General features: G+C 41.7%; 1 protein-coding gene across 4 annotated transcripts in view; it reads right to left on the bottom strand.

The window, feature by feature from the left end:
- kmt2a (lysine (K)-specific methyltransferase 2A) overlaps nucleotides 1–20,034 on the bottom strand; it is a 45,638-nt gene that overhangs the window by 22,468 nt on the left and 3,136 nt on the right. For 2 of the 4 annotated variants that reach the window (XM_015380418.1, XM_015380420.1), the window contains exons 2-16: nucleotides 14,522–14,594; nucleotides 10,824–14,071; nucleotides 9,272–9,449; nucleotides 8,497–8,725; nucleotides 7,473–8,167; nucleotides 7,162–7,235; nucleotides 6,827–7,063; nucleotides 6,034–6,180; nucleotides 4,618–4,716; nucleotides 4,244–4,364; nucleotides 2,355–2,468; nucleotides 2,038–2,222; nucleotides 1,747–1,923; nucleotides 865–975; nucleotides 568–641 (exon numbers count right to left, since the gene is read on the bottom strand). In XM_015380418.1, the coding sequence (XP_015235904.1) occupies nucleotides 568–641; nucleotides 865–975; nucleotides 1,747–1,923; nucleotides 2,038–2,222; nucleotides 2,355–2,468; nucleotides 4,244–4,364; nucleotides 4,618–4,716; nucleotides 6,034–6,180; nucleotides 6,827–7,063; nucleotides 7,162–7,235; nucleotides 7,473–8,167; nucleotides 8,497–8,725; nucleotides 9,272–9,449; nucleotides 10,824–14,071; nucleotides 14,522–14,594 (5,762 nt within the window). The remainder of the gene's footprint in view (nucleotides 1–567; nucleotides 642–864; nucleotides 976–1,746; nucleotides 1,924–2,037; nucleotides 2,223–2,354; nucleotides 2,469–4,243; nucleotides 4,365–4,617; nucleotides 4,717–6,033; nucleotides 6,181–6,826; nucleotides 7,064–7,161; nucleotides 7,236–7,472; nucleotides 8,168–8,496; nucleotides 8,726–9,271; nucleotides 9,450–10,823; nucleotides 14,072–14,521; nucleotides 14,595–20,034) is intronic. The other 2 variants (XM_015380421.1, XM_015380419.1) reach the window with 2 other exon arrangements.

Raw genomic sequence — 20,034 nt, 5'->3', positions numbered from 1 at the left:
AAAAAACAAATTAATATTGGATATCCCAACATGGCACAATTATGAGTTGCTACAAAAGTCCCTATGAGCTTTAAGTAATAAAAGTGGACCACTCCAGTATTAAGATGATTCAGCTTTAAGAAAACAACAAAAACATATGTTGCTCATTATTTTAATAACTACAGAGCAGAGCTTCTTCGAAATTCTGAAGGGCTCAAATTCCAGCTGTATTACTTGTCAAACCTTCTGCCTCTGTAATTACAGACCTAACTTGGAGAAGAACTTTAAGAAATGATAGCGCATCACACATTTGTTAATACCACAGAGACGGAAAGCATAGGATGCCAGGGGCCTTAGCTCAAAATACAGACTTCCAGACTTTATTCCTATTAGTATAAGATTTCATTTGTCTCATTATGAAAGAATGTTTTCCCTGATTTAATTTCGGTGCTTCCTGTTTTAGCTTAGCACGACATGTTCCTATTTAACCTCGAAGACAAATGACAGTTTATATAGTAGTTAGCAGGACAGGACAAATACCAAACAGTGTTTAATCACTATGTTTGTTAAGTTGGGATAGAAACTCACTTGGCAGAGACTTTTTGCCTTTCCCAGAACCTGGATTCTTTCACTTTGAACCATGGGAAGATTCGATCCATTTGCTGAAAGGGGAAAACATTCAGTGAGGTTTAGCTGTCAGTACAGACATATCTGCTGGGGCCAACGTCTTCAGAGATCACAACACTTAAGCTGGACAACTAAATGATGACCCTTTTTAGAACATGAGGGAAATAGTTTTCAAACAAAGTTTTAGATGTCAGTTAACTTTAAATTTGCAGAGGCTGTGTCAGTGCTGCCAAACTTAAGTTAGTTTAGGATTCTTACCCGAATAAAGAACGACTTGAGCATACAGTTTGCTCTTCTGCTTTCAGGCTGGCCTCCATCGCTGTTGATGGCCGACTGAATGATTCTCACAATGTCATCACTGAACTCCACCTGGGAGACGGAGGATAAAAACACAAGCTCAGTATGAATGTAAAGTGAATCATCTCTGATGATCGCACAAAGATCTAATGAGCAGATCAAAATGTGATCTTCTTTTAATCTGAAGGTTGGGCCAGTGATGATGGAGGTAACTACTTATTCGTAGATATCTTCCCAGAAGTACTTTATAAAACTCTCTTCTCTCTTCTTTTTAACCATCAAGCATTCAGATACGGGGATCATCATCCCCAAAATGTGCTTTTAAAGGCAAAAAAAAATAATTCTTAGGGGATTATATTCTGCAAAGAGGACAGAATGACTGCACCATATTGAGGGAGGGTTGGATGAGGCTACGTTTTAGAAGATCTCACTCAGTATTAAGTATTAATGATGGATCATGGCCTGAAGCTAACAGCTGAGGTCCTGGGGTGGTCTAGCATGTCTCCAGAGCTGAACCCAATTGAAAATCTTTAACAGAACCTGAAAGATCTAGAAAAGATCTATGTGAGGGAGCTGACCAAAATCCCTGCAGCAGTGAACAAACCTTATCAAGCCCCACAGGTAACATCTGATATCTGAAGTTGCAAATATAGGTCTCTTTTTCCAACTAATGAATTACTTAAAAAAAAATCATTCAATTCGGGTTTCCTTGATTTTAGTTTTAGATTCCATCACTTACAGTTGAGAATTACCTATGATAAAAAGGAAAGAGTTCTACGTGATTTGTAAGTATGAAAACCTGCAAAATCCGCAGTGTATCAAATACAGAGATGAAAAACTTACCAAAGATTTATAACAGCCCTGATCCATCTTCTTCTCAACAGACTCCAGGTCTGGAGGGGAGTCACTGGGAGGTGTCGGGGGAACCTCTGTAAGGACGGGAGGATCTGGGCCCTCGGGGGAACGTCGGGATGGAAGACTCTCCTCTGTTTCTGGATTTAGCTCTGGAGGCTTTACCGCCTGTCGCATAATAAAAGCAACATTCACCAAAAATTTCAAACAGCTCATTCTACAGCTCTCTTAATATATATCCAGATTCCCTCGTCCAAAGGCCACGTTTTTGGTGAGTCTCACCTGTCTGTAGCGTAGCAGGTGAGTGGATGTGCGCGAGTTGAGCAGTGCATTGAGCACATTGCGGATGAAGCCCTGAAGCTCCCTTTCTAGCGCTGTCCTCCACTCGGCTGGGTGGCGCTCAGTGCATTTGATACAAGTGTAAGCAACGCTCTGAGGCAGCTTTGACAGCAGCACAAAGGTTTCATCTGAGGGGGCGGGAAAATGCCTGATTATTAAAACCTTTTTCCTACGGTTTACAGTCTATCAGCATCCAATCAGGATTGCCTATCCAGATACTGATGTTGCTTTATTAATATAAAAAATCTCCCTTTACTTACCTGTAAGATTCTCACATTTGGTGTGAACCCATTTTTTGCAGCGACTACACTCCATCTTCTTGTTGTCACAGTCATCGTCATCAAAGCACTTATCACACAGTGGGCAGAGATTCCCTGGAGGAAAGATTACAAGATGCTAAAATATGTTTTGACAGCATTTTTTTTAATCCCATCTAGAGTGCTCCCTACACCTTCCCAAACCCAGCATTAAAACCTTCAAATTAAATCTAAATAAAACTATTTGGTTTTTGTAATCTCCGCTACTGTAGGGGCAGTATTTTGATACTGCTGTAAGTAGTTGTTTTCCCCCTCATCGCAGTATATACAGTATTTACATGTACGGTTTTGATTGAAAGGAAAGTTATTTGGTTGGCTGATGGTGTGGTACATTTACATACAGTTAATCAAGTTATGAGCTCAGAAAGAGTCAAGTACGCCTGATGTTAAGCGAGCACGAATTAGGTCGATTACACACAGAAAATGAGGGGAAGAAAATAAAAAATCTCATACAAATGTTTTGTTTAGCTCCTTTGACTTGCATCGTGAAGTAATTTGAGTACATTCAGGTTTCTCTAAATTATCTAAAGGTTTATTTAACCACATTCCAAGCTAGACAAAATAAACTTTGATTCTCAAGCATAAAAGCCACAGAGAACTGGGATATCATTGCATCATTCTATTATACTTTTTTTATTTTTACACCTTTTTCCATTCCTTTTTCTTTGGATACATAGTATCTTACATTATTTGAGTTTCACTAGTTTAGTCAAAAGTTTTTAACAGATATAAGTTTGACTTGGAGTTAAATCTACCTTTTTAATATATTTGAAATGGAAGCAGTTTTGAATTCATTCTATATGTATGCTGAGTTAACAGTTTGACCAAGTTTTGAGCTTTATTTACATCTTTATTTGTTGCCCTAACACACAGCCAGATGGCCGTGTGTTCACAGAACAACAAAGAAGAGTATGACAATTACTTTATAAATAACATAAATACACCAGCATTGGATATACAGTTATTGATATATAACAGAGGGTTGTTTTCCACTCTATGATTTGCTGCTGCCACCCCAGTTTGTAGAAGCCAAAACTGGGCTAAGAAAGTAAGCATTTTTTTTTATTATGATAAAGGGACATTTAAAAGGAAAATAAACATTTGGATGTCACCCCAGTATTTGGAAAAAGTCTAAAATTCCCACATCTTTAGTTTTTTTCATTTATTTGATTTTCCTTTGTAAGTTAATCTATGGGTACATGCTCCTGTCTCTATAGGAGTATGAAACGAGTATTATTTTTCTACATGTAGATGGAGAGGAAGCAAATAAAAGTCAAAGGCCTTGAAGGAGCCTTCAGTTTAACCCCACCCTATCTTTCATTAATTAAAAAACAAAACAGCGGAGTGTAAAGAGAGAATCATAATTAGATTTTTATGGTCACATTTTATTTCAGTGACAATGTTAGATTTTACAGTGTGTGAGATTTGCATTGATTTATTTTTCAGTGTTTTAATTTTTAATTCAGGATATGACAATGTTAAAAAGCCAAATCTCTTTCGGTTCCAATGTAAGCAGCTTAATAAAGACAGAAACATAATTATCAGTTTCTTCTATCTCAATAAGATACAAGCTATTAAGCATGAAATGTTGATTTTTGTAAACAAACATATCCGTTTTAATGTGGTATTTACTTCCCAGTGCAATTAGTTTGAAGGTGGGATTTTTCAGAATTTTAATGGTGAGCTTATGCAACAGCAGTAAAAGGATTTTTACACATCTTAACAGAAAGGTCAGGAAATATATAGGCTTCATTATCTGATACTGAAATTAATGATTTCTTTTAATGTCCACACTGTTACAGCAGAAGTGCTGATAGGTGATTTTCTCTTACCTTTAGAAAATAGTTTGGCACAGTCGTGGCACATAGAGAAATCATGTGACCACTGGGCATCCCAGGACTTCCCGGGTTTCGTGGCTCCACAACTCTTACAGCGCACACACTTGGTACAAATCTGAGAGGGAAACCCATGTGAGCAAGAAGTCTAAAGCGCTTCATAAAAAAGTGTGAATAGTATGAAAGTGGCACCGTGATGAGAGGAAAAATGTTTCGACAGACACTAACTAGGAAGGGTCAGCTAGATGTGAAGTGGAAAAATCTTGAGAAGTCAAGAAATGAACCAACAGGTGGAGGGAAAAGAGGATAGGAAAAGTGTGACATTTGTCGAGTAAGGGGTGGGAGCGCAGAGAAAAATGTGGATCCATTACCCAGACTCTCTTTGTCTTGGTGGGTTTGCTGGGGTAGTTGGGACCCAGGCACTCCGGGTGATAGCTGTTACGGCACTTATCACACTCTAGCAGCTGCTGCTACAGTGGAAAAGAACAAAAGGAAAATATTAACATTTGAATAACAAATCTAGCACTGATAGCTTTTCTTTTTTAAAGTTGTTCATACAGGAAAAAAATGTTTCTCACTGGCATTTCCGATTGAGTTTATTCTATCCAGTACTTTCAATTTGTTTGATTTAACATCTAATCCTAGGAGATTGTTGAATATTTTAATTATTGTTATTATAAGTTTAGATCAATTTATTTAAACAAAACTGCAATAATTTTCTTAAAACTGTAATATTCACGGGACAGCGCGACAGGAATGTATTTTCCTTATATTTCTAGCTTTAGGGCCATCAGTTCATCCTAATAACAAAAAAGTCAGATTTTTTGTAGATTTTCTTCCTACCTTACTTCATATTCAGATGATTTCATATTTTTTACCTAGTATGAAGTAAACTAGGGTTTCAAAGTGTATGACTTCCATAAAAAAAAAAAATATATATATATATATATATATATATATATATATATATACATACATCTTCTCTTTTAACTGTAACCTTTAGAGCAGTGGCTTCTTCCTCTCCGAGTGGCATTTCAGCCCATTTAGGCACAGGACTCATTTCCCTGAGGATTAAGACATTCCCAGAACAGCATTTATCTCTGGTAAAGCAGCCCTCTTACTGATCAGAATATTGGATGGACATTCCCTGGCTTTTTGCATGTAATGATGAATTAATAATCTGAAAATTGTCTCCAATCATAAAACAGACTTGTGAAGGCCTATACTTTGTTACCTGAAATACTGGTGGACTATTTATTTTGTTTTCCCATGTCACACAAAACATTGTCTTAAATACATCCACAATGTGGATCCATTTCTCTAATGTTGGAAATGTTACCAGAACATCATCATATTAGCTATATATATATATATATATATATATATATATATTTTCTATAGGGTATGAGATGATCTGAGAAAAAACCTCTGTTCTTGGACAGGATCTCTTTTAAAATAAATAATTGTTCTGAACCTTCCAGCACACATCCTTCATCTTTTATAAAGATTGACTCATAACAAACCAACCCATTGATAAGAGGTAATGGATACAGAGGCTTCAATGAGTCGCTTAGATTAAATATGTTCACACATGCAAAACTCACACTGTGCAGATTTTCCACAGCGTGTGAGTGCAATAATATAAGAATGGCAGGAAGCCAGAAAGCTGATTAAATGTAGCGTGCTGGCAGGACTAGTGAGCATCTTTCCTTTCAGGAGGTTCCCTACGCTGTCAGTCTACTCAGTCTGCTTTTGTCTTGAGCTTTAGACTCTACTAAAAGGCTTACTTTAGCTTTCTGGTGCTGGCGCCCACAGGCCTGGCAGAACCGGCAGCGTCGGCAGCACCAGTTCTCAAACTGTTCCTGAAGGGGGCGCTCTGACTCCCCCAGACAAAAGAGATGGAATGGTTCACAGCACACCTGGCAGAAAACAAACTGGGGGGGGGCAATAGAGGTTAGAATTAATGCACAGAAAATGAATGTAAATAAAAATCTTAAAACATTCTTTTTTTTTTTTTTTACTTAAACTGGTTGCAAAAGTAACCTTGAATGTTTTAAAAACAATAATTGGGATTTTATGCAATGGAACAATAAAAAACTGTGCAATACCGTTTTTTATTTATTTATTAATTTTACTTTGAGAAAAGCTTTTGCTTCAATTTATTGCAGCAATTCTGAAATCAAAGCATTCTAATTGTGATTACAGCTGCCACCTCCTGCTCTGCATGATGCTGCCACCACCATGGTTTTACCATAGGGATGATGGGATCAGGATGCTGTGCAGTTTTGTTTTTTGCCAGGCTTTTAATAGATAAAACAGCAAAGTATTTATTTAACCAGTTCTATTGGTTTCTCCGGTGACAGCTCTATATTTCAAAGTTTACTTTATATCAAAGTAAAGCAGGTGCAGTGATATGGACATGTATCCTTATTACTTCCAGTTCACATGAAAACACTACTTTTTGTAGGTCTATATATACAATCCCAATAAAATGCATATCAACTTGTGATGTAATGTGACAAAGTGTTATAAGGTAAAATGTGTATTGATATAATTCTATAAAGTGACTCTTTTTGTTACCTCAACATTTCCACTGCTTGCACATAGGAAGCAGAGTACCCTGGATGTGATGGGCACAGAGGTGAGCAGGCTGAGTCCACCAGCTTCCCAAACCTTCTCCACATCATGGTCCCTCTTGAAATCCACTCTGATACGATGCACTCCGTCGCAGGGAGCTCTGGACTTCACCTGGTCCCTAGTCGAGGGAGTGCTCAATGAGTTTAAAGTACTGCTGCTGGTCGGTTTGGTCGTCAGCGGCTTTTGGTGTGGAAGTGAAAGAAGGGAGAGAAAGAATTTGTTTGTAATCTACGATAAATATCCATTTCTGAATATAAAATGTCTTTGTGAAAGCTTACCTTGTCTTTTGTTCTCTGTTTTGGAGATGGCGGAATAGTGCGGGAGGTTGACTTCTTTGCTGTTTTTGAGTCTACAACGAACAAGGACAATGATTAAAGACTTAAGCAGAATATGACAGCAGAACAAGTACATTGAAACGTGTATTTCTTTAGGCACTAGAGGTTGGTAGTGACTGACAGAAAATGCTCCAAAGGTAGGAAATCAGACACAGGAAGGTGGTATCAAGAACTACAGCCCCTGTTTTAAGCCCAGTTCTGGGTCTCAGGGCAAATTTTATTACAGGAGAAAAACAAAGTCACCAATCTCTTACCTGCTATGGCTGAGCTCTGCTGCTGTGTTGAGCACTGTTGGGATTTTTTCTTGGGTTCGCTCAGAGAAATCTTGGGTGAACCATCTTTCTTTGAAGGTGCTTGGCTTGGGGTTGGCCATTGCTCTGGGAGTTGCTGACACTGAGTGGACTGTGAGGGGGAGTTCTGGGCTGAAGATGATGAGGAGGAGGAAGACGAAGAGGAGGAGGAGGAGGAGGATGATGAGGACGAGGATGAGGAAGAAGGTGAAGACGAAGATGCAGGGGGAGAAGCTTGAACAGACTGGTGTGGTTTGTGCCCCTTTTTACTGGAGGTGCCACTTGTAACTGGAAGCTGTTTGGCGTCTGGAGTCGGCGGTGGAGACTGAGGCTGGGATGAGACCACGCCTGGGGTCTGAGTTTGTTCGCCTGGAGCAGGCGACGAAGTGACGGCTGGAGACGACTGCTTGGATAGAGGCTGTTGTTTGGACTTCTCCTCTATCGGCTTTAAAGGGGGAGTCTCGCTATTTTTCTGAGCAGGATCATCTTTTAAAGGAGCGGGAGGAGCTTTGGAGGCAGAGTCCGAACTGGGGGACTTTACCGGATTGATACCCTCTTTTTTCTCGGGAAACTTCTTTTTCTTGTCCCTTTTGCCTTTACCTTGCTTTTGGAGGAACATCTTTGAGGGCATCCACTGCAAATTCTGGCATTTTCGCATCCTGGAGGTAGGAAATAAAAACAAATGTTACACTTTACCTCTTAAAAAATAGAAAAATACTAAACACTACTAAACTATACTATTTCTTTGAGTTTAATATAGAAGGGAGTTCACATTTTTAATGCCGTGATGAGAACTTTGTTAACTTTCAAACAGGAATTTTCTCAACAACACTCTGTTTCCCTAAACGGTTAACCATTTATGTTAAGAGCAGATGTGACATCATAGTGTTTTAGAGCAGCATGATTAAGAAAAGATTAAATGTCTGCTTTTCTGACAGGCGGACCATTAGCTTGTTCTTGATGGATCAACCCATACGCTAAGACTCACTTGCAGCATTGCTTCTTAATGTTTCGGCCTCCAAACTTGGGCTTGTCTAGACAGTTAGTGCAGACGCCGCAGTCTTCTGGAACCTGGCAGCCTGAGCACTGGCCACAGCGACGAGACCGACGGCCTTTTTTCATTGGAGCTTCTTGAACAGCCTTCTGTCGTGTCTCTCTTGGCTTTATGGGAGGAGACTGGGGCTCTGCCTCCTCTGAGCCTGCTACTGATGACTTATCTGTGGGTTAGATAAAGCATAAACACATTAGCATTAAGAGTAAGATATCATACTTTTATGTTTGGGGTTGATCTGATTAAAAAAAAATCAGACATAAAGATCAGCAAATCTATAAAACTTAAGAGAATGAAGCCAACTGCTTTTCAAATGAAAGAATACTGATGACCAAGAAATTGTGGGTACCCATTTTGGTTACTCTAAATCTCCTGGGGTGCCAAGAACCTCACATAAATTCAAATTCCCCAAGATGACATAAAACTAGTCAAAAATAACAGGAACAGAGCAACCCAACTCCTCTCACTCCTCTAACACTTCACCGTGTTCTTGCTTCTTGGACGAGTGGATTTCTCTGCCCCTATGCAAATCCATGACTACATGGAAAAATTATGCTAGAAATTCTAAAAAAAACTGTACTCAGAACAAATTAATCAGCATAAAACCCATTCATATTTATTAGGAGGCACTTTATGGCTTAAGCATTATCAATAGAAACTCTTTTTTTTAACTATTTCAAGTTGGAATAGAAGTTGTAAAGAAAAACAGCACCATCATTCCCCATGGAAGATAGGATCTTCTCTCTCTCTTCCCAAGGCAAGGCACTAAGTGTGGGCATATCGTCAGGGAACACGGCCCGATTACGACCGAGAGCCACAGCTGCACGGCGACACACATGCTTGATGCGAGGACCACGGACAGAGGTCTCTGAAGAGTCACTCTCCTGACCCTGTGTACGAACACAAAACATGAACTATGTTGAATAAAGGTGTTAGATGGTAGCATAAATAGTAAAATAAATATAAAAAACATTACAGAAATATGCAGAGAAAGGCTCTATGTGGAACAGATACCAGGACAGTTCTCCACTGTGTCTTCATCTTGGTGGATATGGCTTTTTAGTGAAAGTAGAGATGCAATGAGTATTCAAACTGGTGACTAAAATCTGGACATTTTTAGTTTTATTAGGCAATCCAAAAAATAAATGATCAGTTCTTTGTCTAATCAGTAATTTAATCTACATCTAGGGATGCCCCGATCTGCTATTAAGACCAGATATCAGTCCAATACAAGCCAAAAAACCCAATATCGGGTTTTATTGGCCTGCATCTAAAATCTCTGATATTTTCATGCTAATAGAAACATTCTGCTTCTGTCTAAAGTTACTTTACCTCATCGGTTAATATTATATGGGTCTGTTATTCGCATACCTGTTGCTATTGACCGTTCTCTGTTTTAGTAATTTTAGTTGATCAAACCTTTTCTATCATTCTACAGTACAAAATAAGTAATAAAAGCACAAAGATCTTAGTGCTAAGATTGTATCGAGTCAATATCTGTATGGAATGTAGGCATAGTGTCGGAAATGAAATAGTTGTATTGGGACACCCCTAATATGCATAAACATATCATGCTGACAACTCTTCTTTTTAGAAGTTGATGCTGGGTGATAAACACTAAAAAAGATCACCTTATAGACAGTATCAGAGAGATGTTTCCAAAAATGTAGAAGAGGCAGAGATTTGTCAAGTTTTGTCTGCAGTTTATCCAGGCTGCAGGAGGGTGTAAAAGTGTAAAGCTACACTGGAAAAACAATCTAGAAATAAGTAAGATTTATTAAAGTGTATTTACCCTTAATTTGAGTAGGTCAATTAAATAGTTTGCCAATGGAATGAGTATTTTTACTCTTAAAATAAGATAATTAGATAATATGCATTTAAAATAAGACATTACATGTTTTGATGCGTTGTCTTTGATTTGATTTTTTCCAGTGTATGTGTTTGGTTTGCTTACATTTTTTTTAAACTGCAAGTCCTGCTTTAGAGAGAGAGCTACCAGTCTATGCATATGGAAGAAAGGCATTCTGAATGAATAAAAGTACATCTAGTTCTTTTTTCTGTGTGATAAGAATTCCCCTCAAAAACACTTTCTGTGGGACTTTCCTCCAATCTCATTTCAGTCTGAGTACATGTAGAGGTTTCTATTCATAGCATGTAGTCAAAGCATCATTATCGTTATTACTCATCGTTACCTGTGGCTAAATGGGAGAAACAGAAAAATCAAGTAAGAGTTAAGTTATGTAAATGGAAGAAAAAAAACTGACCTGGACCTTAGTTTCTTCAGGAGGCTTCAGCTTATTCTTCTTTATTGCGATGAGCTGGTCTTTGGCCTTCTTTAGTAGTCCAACCAGTCGCTTGTCAGTCAGAGGGTTCTGTCCTGCTTCTGTCTGCACTGGGACTGTGTGTCTGGCCTGCTGCCCTGGAAGGCTGGCTGTCTGCTGGTTAGATGTACTTCGTTTCTCTTTTTCTTTTTCCTTCTCTGCTTCCTCGACCTCTGTCCCTTTGTCAGACAGTCTTCCTTTCTTAATGTGGCGACTTTTAGCAATGGACATTGAATGGGCTCCTCTGACTTCTAAGGAAGCAGTGTCAGAAACTGTATCAACTGATGTGGATTTCTTTCTCCCAGGCGTCTTTTTGGGAGCAACCGTGCCTTCTGAGTCCCTCCCATCAATGTTAAACAAACCAGAAGGTGCATTTGGGGAGCCATCAGGAGTGGACATCTTAGCTCTTTTCTCCAAATCTTTCCTTCCATCCCTCTTGTTTTCCTTCTCCTTCTCACGGTTTTTCTCACCCTCTCTCTCCTTTTCCTTTGGAACTGGTTCTTGGGAAGTTGATGAGCATTTTTCCTTCACAGCATTCCCACCTCCTTGCCCAGTGTCCTGAGAGCTCGAAGGAAAGAGAGGGAAAAGAGGGGAAGAAGCGGATGATGATGTGTTTGACAAGGGGGATGGGTTTCCTGGTCCACCTCTTCTGGTGTCAGGTGTTCCTTGCGAGTGCAGACCCCGAGGGACATTGGTGAAGGTGAAGGGAGACGTTAAGGCATTCGTGGATAGTGGACTTCCAGATACCCCCTGCAAAGAGCTGGGGTTACTGCTGGAGACAGAGCCTGTCAGCGCAGACACCTCAGAGGCACCTTTGATTTGGATGCTTCGTCTTGTCATGGGGTGAGAAGGAGACCGTGGGTGGCCACGATGTGTTCCCGGTACCAGTCGTCTCCTGCGCCGCAGTGTTCTGCTGGAACTAGGAGGCGTCTGGTGAGGGGACAGAGAGCCAGGGCTGCTCCCTGAAGAAGACTGCAGGGTAACGGACTCAAAGATTCGAGAGTGGGCCTCGCTGGGTGTGAAGCGTGGCGCTCGGAGCAGCGAGCGTTTCTGGAGGGGTGCATCAAACCGGGATGACGAGGGGTGTTGGTGGTGCGAATGGGGATGAAGGGGGGAAAACAGCCGGCCTCCTGGTCCTGCTCCAGCACCAGGGGCTGGAAATGCAACTGGAGCAGCTCCCCCTGCTCCTGGGACACCTTGAGGCAGCAACCCCACGTCTTCGGGAGTAAGAGGTGGAGGACGAAAATTGTCAAATATGGGCTTTCGAATGAGGCCCTCCTTGGCATACTTAGCAAAGGAATTGGAGGGGGATGTCCAGGTGAAGGTGGCCTCCCTCAAAATTGAGCGACTCCTTTTGTCCGACAAGCCTGGCAGCCCTGTTGGTACGGACATAAACTGTGGGATGGGATGAGGCATCCATGACGGCTGAGGGTGGTGTTCGCCAATAGCAGCTGTGCTGGAGGAAGCAGATATTGGTTGTGGAGCAGTGAGGAGAGGAGGAGGTGGAGGTGAAGAGGGGGAAGAAGCTGTGGATGAAGCCTGCTGCGAATTTCCAAGGGAAGAGGAGGACATCAGTACCCCTGTTGGTGGGCTAATGATAGGCTTTTTAACTCCTGCCGTTCCCGTCTCTCTCACCCTCTGTTTCTGACTTCCTCGGCCAGTCCCCTGTGCTCTTCGACCCCTCCGAATTCCCTCTGCTAGCACATGTTCTGATTCAGACGGAGGTGTGGTAGGCCTTGAGCTGTTTAAAAGACTGGCCTTCCTCTCTCCCTGTGAGGAAGGAGAGTCATCCTCTGGCTCTGATAGAGCTTGTGTGCCCTCAGAAACCTGGGAGTCCGACGAGGAGTCATCCAAGCTCGGGGTGCTGGACCTGGAAGATTCTCCTGAGGAGAGCTGCAAGGAATGCTGTGATACAGCACTTGAACCACAAGATTGTGCACTATGGCTAAATCTCCCATTGGCTGCAGTGTTGGTGTTAGTGCCCAGCAGACCAGAAGCTGTTGTTGGGATGGCGGGGACGGGACTAGGAGATGACGAAGGGACAGATTCGACAGGAGCAGTTGCTCCACTGCTAGTAGCCACCGAAGTAACAGAGACAAGGGCAGGAGAAGGGGATGAGGAGGTTGTGGGCGTAGGTTGGGCAGATGCAGCAACAGTAGGTGGAGATCCAAAAGTGCCCTCATCCTGAATGAAGCGCTTGGGAGTTTTAATGATGCGAAGGGAAACAGTACTGACAACTGGCATGATGAACTGCCGGATGTTTTTGAGTTGGGTCTTCCTGATACCAGCCTCGCCGCCTCCTGACCCTCTCCCCACAATTCCAACAGCTTCTTTCTCCAGTCGCTTCTGTGCTCCTTTCTTAGCACGCTGCAGCAGTTGTTTGGCGATGGTTGCATCAGTATGTTTGGAAGGGGCGACAATTCTAACTGGTTTTCTGTGCCGTGGGCTTTTCCTGAGGCCTACTGGCCTACCTGGCTTAGAGGCAGACGGAGAGCTAGGTAGACTGGAAGAGTCTTGGCTTTCGGCAGCATCCATGTTCCTTACGTTGGGCTGCTCTGTGCTGTGTGTTTCCGTGTCTCTGTCCCCACCTCGCACCCTGAAGGCCTTATGTTTTCCTTCCCCGCCTTCCATGGAGGCAGACAGCTGTGCTGCAGCTGCTGCTTCAGCTTTGAGCCGTTCGACTGATGGTGGTCGGCCACGTCTGCGTCTGGGTGCACCAGGCAAAGTCTTGAGGCGTGACTTGAGAGGGGTGGTTTTAGTCTCTGTCAACCTCTTCAGGTAGCTAGCTTTGGATTCACCCCGTCCTGCTTTGGGAAGCTTTGCCTCAGTGTCATGAGGCTGCGCAGAGCCCCCGGGCAATCTCTTGTTGCCCTTTCTGTCCTTCTCATCCTCTGTATCTGTACCCAGCTCAAATCCAGCCTGCCTACTGTCCTCTGGAGATGCATGGCTGCCAGTACTCCAAATTTTCTTGCTGTTTGAAGATGGGGGTCGGCCCCTTCGTTTCTCACTTGTGCCAGGTGGCCTCCCAGGCAGCCTTTTCACTTTCTCTGTGGGCCTTTCAGGGCCATCAGGTTTCACTTGCGTTGGAGAGGGATACGATGAGTCGGGCAGTAGACTGGCAGCAGCTTTTTGAGCAGTGAGAATTCGTGGTGGACGGCCTCTGGGCTTCTTCTCCTGAAGGGGTACTCCTTCTAATGAAACAGAACAAAATACATCAGACACCTAGAAGCATCAGGGAAATTGCTGTAAACATTGTGAAAAAAATCATATCTATAAAAATGAAATCTATTTTACTTGCAAAAGGTTTCTAACCTTTTTTTAAACCAATTTCCAACCAATTGTCTCAGATTTGAACGGTTCGTGGTCCTTTTTGAAATATAAAGCAAATAGGTTCACAATGAACCGTGCTTACACACCGTTTAGGCTTCAGTACTGAAGCATGAAAAAATACCACCAATATATAGATAAAAGAATAAACAGACAGTTGGAATCTTAAGGCAATTGGGATGCGGAACAAAGCTAGAAATTCAAATATTTCTGCAATTTTTGGTTTTATTTTTCAATATTATCTGGACCTGGGAAAAGCATAAACCAAATTCAGAGTGATCTGGAACCATGTTTTAAGTCTAATTTACTATTACCTGAAGAGGATGATGACAGACTCTGTATTTCTGTTTGTTCTTCAGATGGACCAAATCCTCCAAACACTTCATCCTACAAAAGAGAACCAAAACTGCTTAGAAGAATCATTAAAAAAAATACCCTTAGGTTCAAGGACTGTTATACAAGATTAAAGATGTATAAGCAAATAGTCTATTACAGAACCGTGAGATCTGCGTTTGTCAAAAAATCAGGGGTGATCAGATTCTTTGGGATCCTCTGAGCTCTGCTACTTTTAACAGTGGATATGTCTAAGAGTGGAGGTGAGTGTGTCTTTTTATCATGTTTATTTATAGAGGTGTGTGGCGATGCAGCTGAGATCTTGTTGGCCCAGTTTGGAGAGCAGCTGCTCTCAAAGTGTGTGCACACAGAATCAGATTGACTCTGCACCACCTTGGAGTTACATCACCTTGCCAACGGTGCAGATATCATTGAAAAAAATTATGCACACTGAAATGTTTTTTTTTTTTAAAGCTAGAAAACTGTCCTATATCTGTTCTATATATAAATAAACTGCAATGACACAGTAAATAACGCTGTTTGCCCTGGCAAGCAACATTAATCTGAACATCTGACACTCCACATAATGCATTCAAGCATCTTCTCTTTACACTTCTCTCTCCTTATCCCCCGCCTCGCACCAATGCCAGTATCCTCTCTTCTCTCACAGCAAGCTGCTCCTACTCTGTAGTGGTGATGCAGAGCTGATGGGAGGCAGAGTACCAACAGTAAGGCTACAACTTGCTGAGATAGAGTAGAGAACATCAAAACATGCTATTCAGGAAGCCAGATCCTAAAGCCAACCGCTCAGATCCAAAAAAAAGCACACAGGAACTCTGGACATATACTTCATGATACTACTTATACCATGGGATTTGCAATAAATTAAATGGAATTAAAAAAGTAGAAGCACTCTTTGACTGAACTGCACATCAAGATGTAAACAAGCACAACATATGACTGAGGATGCGGGGGAGGAAAGAGCAACCAAGGCAGGCGCACACCAGAGTGACGACCCGAGAATTGCAGTAGGAGGATAGAGAGGAGGCAAAAAATGGAAGAGAGACAAGGAAACAGCATGATGACCACCAACAACAGTTGAAATGCAGGATAAAAGGGCTCCAAGTTTTCAGCACACTTGTATGAAAACCTGCCAGATTCCAAACTAAACAGGCCTCCTACCATCAACAAGATCTTTCCTTCAGGCCCACTACATACAGCACAGCAACACTAGGCCTGCTGTTCGCTCCACGGCACGGCATGGAACTTCAAGAGATAAAACAAGTGCACTAGTAGATAGTAGTGATGTCACACTTGTTTGCCTTGCAATATGCACACTGGAATTGGGATAAAAAAAGACATGGTTCCCCCTTTCTCCTAAAATATTCAGTTTTTCTAGAAGAATGGTTTTCAATGCATCACCCTTTCACCTTAAGTCTTTAGCAGTTTTACTTCCTGCTGCTCTGCTACATCTTATCTGCCCGACATTACATGACATAAATCACTAACAGTTTGAAAGAGAAAAAAACAGAAAAAAAAGAGCGTGAAGCCGATTCATAGTGGGAGCATGACTGTTGGTTTCAGGAGATGTCAGGGGGACTGTCCCTGGTACTTGTGAGGCGGATGGGAATTAGGTTGGAGGTACGCCTTTCTGTATCGTTCTGATGCTGCTTTTACACTTTAAGAAACGAGCTGGACTTTTATTTTAAAAATGTTGAAGAGAAATCACACTGACTGCAGATAAAAGCCAATATGCTGATTTGAGCTTGAAATCTTTTTCAAAGGTGCGAAAGTTGTTAAGCCCTACCAACCCACACATATCCAACAGAAACCATGAAACTGATCCTCACCTGCTCTGTGTTGTAAAACTCTTGCTAAGGTAAACACCATGCAACAGTAGTGACGATCATCTGCCATATAGTGTAGTAGATAGAAAGAAAGAAAAAACAACCACAGCACAAACCAAATCTTGGGTTAGCAGTAAACTCAGTTGTGAGAAATCCATGAGAAAAACCTCTAGGATGTTTAGTTTAATGTTATTCTTAAGTGGAAAATCTACTAAAACAAGAAAGGCAATCTCATTCCATAACCTGCAAAAAAAAAACACGGAATTGCAACACTTGCACTGCAAATCATCTAACACTAAGAAATAAATGTTTACTATGGCCATGAAGCTGCAAATAAGTCAGAGAACTCGCATTGTGTTTGGTAGAAATGAAGACCCAAGTCTTCAAGTCAAGCCACAAAATTCACAACCAAGACTTTACTTTAACTCGAAACGCAGGACTTGAGTCTGATGCATAATCTAATACCAATTTGACTGGACCAAAAAACTAACCAGTAAGTGAAAAGTACTGATGTTTTCCCCTTGGAATTACTATAGTCTGTACATATTTAGTTTGTATGCCATCACTGATGATTCCCAACAGTCCACATCCGTTAGAAAACCAGATGCCAAACAAGTCTGCTGGTATTTAATGCTACCTTAAACATGTATTTACAGTCAGTAAGCCACATACCACAACTATGACAAAATGTTGCAACAAATTTCTGTTAATATGCGCCTTACAAATGTTCTTATCTCATCTTCCGCTTCATCCAGGACCGGGTTGTGATGGACACCAGTCTCAGCAGAGACTCCCAGACTTCCCTCTCCTCAGACACCTCCTCCAGAATGAGGCACTCCCAGGCCAGCAGAGAGACATAGTCTCTCCTGGGTCGTCCCCTGGACCTCCTCCCAGTGGGATGTTCCCGTAACACCTCCCCAGAGAGGTGTCCAGGGGGCATCCGACTAAGATTTTCGTGCTGCCTCAGCTGGCTCCTCTCAATGTGGAGAAGTGGCTCTACTTAAAACCTCTGCTGGATGACAGAGCTCCTCTCTCTAAGGGAGAGCCCAGCCACGCTGCAGAGAAAGCTCATTACAAACACTTGTATCTGGATATCTTATTTTTGCTCACGATACAGATTTCATGACTATAGGTGAAGATAGGAACGCAGACCAACAGGTAAATGGAGAGCTTAGTGTGTTGTGGTGAAGGGAGAGCTGAGCCAAAAAACAGTTGCAGCTTTAACATTATAGCAGCAACCACTCCAATCAATCCATCTCCTGCTCCATTCTCCCCTCACCGGTGAAGAGGACACCAAGATTCTCAAATCCCTCCACTTGAAGCAGGAGCTCTCCTCCAACCTGAAGGGGACAAGCCCACCTTGTCCAGTTAAGAGCCATGGCCTCCAACCTAGAGGAGCTGATTCTGCAAGAGCTATACATCTGTACAAATAAAGGCTGGCTGGGTTCATAACACCAGTCTAGAGTTCCTTTCCTAGCTCAAATAGAGTTCTTACTGTTGACCATGTGAAAAATTAAGGGAAAGGAGCTACAACTTTATGTATTCTGAATCAGCCAAACTGGATGATGTGGATAGCCATTCCAAAAAAAGTTAAAAAACAATCCACTGGACTAAAACAGTCCATTGGATTGTTTTTTGACTTTTTTGGAATGACTATGACCTGGATGACTGGCATGCTGTGGATAGCTTAATGCTAACAAAGTTAGCGGATCAGCTTCTATTAACCGCTTACTGCAAAATTCACAGGCTGGATGAATGCTTACTGCTTTCTCCAAGACATATATACAGACTACAGTAGTTCTTGAAAGTTTACACACCCTTCTAAAATCATCTGCCATTAAAATTAATTGAAACTGACCCAAAAAAGGACATTCTGACAATTTGAATATATATACACAAACAATCCTAAGGGCACCTAAACTACAATTACACTTTGAGGTGGTCACTGAAATCAGGTGTTTTCTGGGACCATTTATTTATTTATAATTTTTTAAAATGAAATAAAAAATCAATATTTAATTTTACTTAATTACGATTTTGTATTTTTTCAATTACTACTTTTTCAGTTTCAGTTGGTTATTTGAATTACAAGTGTAAATGTATGATTTTCTTCGATGGGACTGTATGTAAACTTTTAAGCACAACTGTATGTTTAAACCACATCATACATTCCATCATACCTGCAAAAATATCTTGCCAATAAAACAAGAATACAAGAATATTTTCAGGGATGCGATGAAAGAAAATTACTCGTAGCATTTCGCTATTGTTAAGGGGATTAGATTTATTTTACTAAAATTTGTATTTCTCAATTGTTTTCTCTAAATTCCTAAAGGAAAAAAAATCCCCTGCATCAGACCAAAGCATAAGGTGAACATTTTCTTTTTCAAGTGTCCAAACACTATACATGACAGCCTCCAATAGGCTCTTGAGCGCACCCATGGGGAGATCTCCTCTTCCTGCAACTCAGAAATGAGGAGATGAGGACAGTTGGTGGACAAAAACAAACTTACTGGTGGTGTGTTGCACTGTTTCAAAACACAGTAACCCTGACAAAGGATGACAGACACAGAGTAGAAGATCTACTCCTTCTCAAAACAAGGAGGCAGCATGCACTCAGGTTTTAATCAAAATAAAGACAAAGATAACACGCCCACTCCTGATTGCAATCAGAGACAGGGACAAAGTCCAAGGGACACCCCTGCCCCAACCACCGCCAACACAAAGGAAGAGAAAGACGACACAATTGCCGCTTTTTCCCAGTCAGACAACTCCAAAAGCAGAGGTGAAAGCTCCTTGCCCGCCTGCTCTAGCAGAATAAAGCCATGGATTGGAGGGTTTAGGACTAATTCGCCCCCCCCCCCAGAGCTGACCCGTTGGGAGGGGAGGGTGGGGGTCGCTCAACACCCTTTGATATCCCTGTCTGCACTCTTTCAGCCGCTGCACTTTGTGAGAACTAGAATAAAAGCAGACACAAGGCTTCCTGCTCCAATCCACACGCTGTCTTGGGAATGGGTAATCGGGTGTGGGGGTCTACCATTTAAATAGGCCAAACACCTGCCGGACTCAAGCCCCTTCCACTCAAGCACACCATTTCTCTTAAAACCGCTGAGGCAAAGGGATATTTAGGTGGATACGTTCTGTATGAATGATTAAACTTTAATAATAACATGGGAGGCAAAAAGATGCGGCAGAAGGCCAGATAAAGAGGAGCAGGACAAAGAAGAACCGACGCAAAGTTTGCTTGGAAAGGAAGAAAAAACCAGGGGGGTGATCTTATTTACAAAAACATCTACATGTTCAGTGCTCACATAAACAGATAATAACAGTTTGCAATTTGCTAAGATCAATGCCATAAAATCCCTCTGTGCATAGCAAAGCAAACAAATGCCTTCATTTGGGCAGCAGAAGCCAAAGGGCAGCCTTTTGAAACACTTAAATAGGCTTAGAAATCCATTCCAAAGTGGCAGCTGTCAGAAGAAAAGTTGCTCTGCCTCTCAGACGGGGCTGTGTGTGTGTGTCTAAAGTAGATTTTTTTTTTTTTTTTTTTTTTTAAACGAAGGCGGGAGGGATGCGGCTGGCTGACTATTCAGGGTTACCCCATGAGCTCAAGCTCTTGCAGTGAGCCTGGACAAGCCTGCCTCGCT

This window comes from Cyprinodon variegatus, unplaced genomic scaffold, assembly GCF_000732505.1.
Source record: "Cyprinodon variegatus isolate N-32 unplaced genomic scaffold, C_variegatus-1.0 Scaffold213, whole genome shotgun sequence".
Lineage (NCBI taxonomy): Eukaryota > Metazoa > Chordata > Actinopteri > Cyprinodontiformes > Cyprinodontidae > Cyprinodon > Cyprinodon variegatus.
The sequence above is the reverse complement of the archived record's forward strand: the minus strand, read 5'-3'. Positions and strand labels throughout refer to the sequence as shown.